The 3,117-nt window shown below is 43.1% G+C and overlaps 1 protein-coding gene across 3 annotated transcripts in view; it reads right to left on the bottom strand.

Annotated features, from left to right (window-relative positions):
- The window catches only part of BBS5 (Bardet-Biedl syndrome 5), a 29,473-nt gene that overhangs the window by 14,968 nt on the left and 11,388 nt on the right, over window positions 1-3,117 (bottom strand). For all 3 annotated transcript variants that reach the window (XM_014860653.3, XM_044768751.2, XM_070508065.1), the window contains exon 5: window positions 526-653. In XM_014860653.3, the coding sequence (XP_014716139.2) occupies window positions 526-653 (128 nt within the window). The remainder of the gene's footprint in view (window positions 1-525; window positions 654-3,117) is intronic.

Raw genomic sequence — 3,117 nt, 5'->3', positions numbered from 1 at the left:
ATATATATCTCTCTCTGTGTGTATAAATTTGTGTATATATATATTTTGTCTGTCATCTTAGCCAAGGTTTTAAAAAAATCATAGTACTTAGGGATGGTTAAAAAAATGAGCTGAAGTAGTGAAAAGAGAAGAATTTAGCAAACAAAAAACAAAACCACCACAAAACTCTGGAGTAAACACCCAAATATACCTTCTACTGTTAGAAAAATAATCTTTTAAATTCATTAATTTAATTATCCAACTTGGTTACTACACTGAATGAATTCTCTATTTCACTGTAACCATCTTGGTAGCTAATTTAATGGAATCAGTAGAAATTTTTATGAATCTTTAGTAGACTTGTGTGTTTTATAATTACCTTCAAAGTGTCTATTAAATGATAATGCAGTGTGTCAATACAGCTTCAGGATATTTGCAATACAGCTTTGAGGAAGATAGCACCACATTTCTAAACTTTATCCTCTAAATCTTTATATCATGGAATCACCTTAAAAATAGTCAATAATCTATAAAGTATTACCATACCTGTGTACTGCAATCACAGAAGTAAAAAGTCTAGGACTTCCAGGAACCAAATTTGTAAATATAAACTCAAAACGAGTATTGTTACATTTTGTTAGTATATAAAGAGCTTCAGTTTGGCCTCGTAATTTCTGTAAGAACAAATTTATTTAAAAGTTCAGATTTTAAGGAGTGATGTCAGTATCATGGTGGAGTGAGTCGTTCCTTTTGTCTCTCCCCTCTAAGTTACAACCAGTCATACATCCAGTGACCAACAAAGGATTTCCTGCACAGCACACCAGAACACCTGAGTGACCCAAGATGCATCTATCTATCTGAAGGTGAGGGGACTAGATCTCCAGGAAGCAGTGGAACTAGGGGAGCAGCCCTCTCTCCCCCCCAGTGGTGGTGATCTAAAACATGGATCCTCACACCGGCATGCATGCCGGTGATCACAGGCTGCAAGGACAAACAGGACTTGTGGCTTGGCCCCTGTCCTCTGCCCCCAGCAATGGTGGGTGGCACACATGTCCTGAGGCTTCAGGACACAGAGTGGAATTGGGGACCCGAATCCCACCCCCTCCCCCACCCCCTACGGCGGCACCAGTCTTTCCAGCAGTGGGAACTACACCCAAGGCGTGAATTTGCCTGACACGGGCAGGGTGCCCTCATCCGAGGTTTCAGGGCAGACATCAGTGTGAGCACCAGCACTAGTGACCAGAGGCTGTGGCTCCTGCCCCTCCCAGCTGTGGCAGATGGCACACATGTCCTGAGGCTTCAGGACACAGAGAAGCCAGAGACTCAGCCCCCTCCCCTTCCCCTGACAATGGCACTGGTCCCTCCAGCAGTGGGGACAGTAAGCAAAATGTGGATTTCATCAGCAGAAGCAGGCTGCCCTGACCCGAGGTCTCAAAAAGCATACTGGTGGGCACCCGTGACCAGACTGCAGAGCCAGCAACAACACTTGTGGTTTAGCCCCTACACCTCCACCCGCAGTAGCAGGTGGCACCTGAAACCTGAGACTTCAGGAAACATAGCAGAACCTGAGATCCAGCCCCTAGTGGTGGGGCACCTGACACTGGCTCTACCACCAGCAGGGGCTGCATACAAGAACCCAGGCCCCTGATAGCAACAGCAACACCTGTGAATCCAGCACCCCTGGCAGTGGTGCTGCCAACACCCACAGATAATCCTGGAGCAGTAGTGCAGGAGGTGCAGGGGGCAGCAGCACCCAGAAACTGTGGAGACTCTGCAGACAGCAAGTACGGGAACTTGAGACCCAGGCGACCCCAAAAGCAGCAGAAGTGCTCACTGTCTGGTGACCCCAGAGGCAACACCTGAGACTGTGGTGACATCGAAAGCAGCAAGGCACCAGCAACCTCAGAGGCACAAGCAGCATAATAAGGGCAATGACAATGCCTCTGGCAGAGGCAGTGGAGGGTCAAAAGTACAGTCTCTGAAATACAACCAGAAGCAGCTCAGAACCAAAGTAATCAAAGCTGTACTCAACTAAGAAAGATGTTTATTACCACAAATGCAGGGGCAGAGGATCAATTCATTAAACACCATGAAGAACTACAGTAACACAGCAGAAGAGAAGGAGAATGACAGCTCTCCAGAAACCCAACTAGAAGTCACAGAAGATTACAATCTGACTGACAGAGAATTCAAAATAGCAGTCATAAAGAAACTCAATGAGTTACAAGAAAACTCAGAAAGACAGTTCAATGAGCTCAGGGTTAAAATTAATGAACAGAAGGTATACTGCAGTAAAGAGATTGAAGTCCAAAAAAAAACTGAACAGAAATGCTGGATATGAAGAACACAATTAATGAGGTAAAAAATAATGGAGAAAGCATAAAAAATAGAGCAGACCTTATGGAGAAGAGAATCAGTGAGCCTGAAGACAGAAACCTAGAAATGATCCAGGTGGAAGAGGAGACAGAACTAGGATTAAAAAAAAAAATGAAGAAATTCTTCGAGAAATATCTGACTCAATTGGGAAAAGTAACATAAGGATTACAGGTATCCCAGAGCGAGAAGTGAGGGATAAAGGAGCAGACTGCTTATTCAAAGAAGTAATAGCTGAGAACTTCCCAAACCTGGGGCTAGAGCTGGACATGAAGGTATATGAAGCTAAGAGAATTCCTAATTACATCAATGTAAAAAAATACCTTCTCCAAGGCATATAAAATTAAAACTGTCAAAAGTCAATGACAAAGAAAAAATATTAAGGGCAGCAAGACATAAGAAAATAACCTACAAAGGAACCCCTATCAGGCTTTAAGGATATTTCTCAGCAGAAACCTTACAGGCTAGGAGAGAGTGGAATGATATATCCAACATACTGAAAGACAAAAACTATCAGCCAGGGATATTTTATCCAGCAAAATTATCCATCAGATATGACAGAGAAATAAAAGCTTTCCCAGACAAACAAAAGTTGAGGGAGTTCATCACCACCAGACCTGCCTTACAAGAAACGATGAAGGGAGCTCTCCTACTTGAACAAAAAGACAAAAGTATATGACGCTTTGACCAGGGAGATAAATAGATGGACAAAATCAGAAAATTTCAGCTCTATATCAGAACAGGTTAGCAAACAATTATAAAAAA

Source organism: Equus asinus, chromosome 4 (assembly GCF_041296235.1).
Source record: "Equus asinus isolate D_3611 breed Donkey chromosome 4, EquAss-T2T_v2, whole genome shotgun sequence".
Taxonomy (NCBI): Eukaryota; Metazoa; Chordata; class Mammalia; order Perissodactyla; family Equidae; genus Equus; species Equus asinus.
Note: the sequence above shows the minus strand (reverse complement) of the source record. Positions and strands in the feature narration are given on the sequence as shown.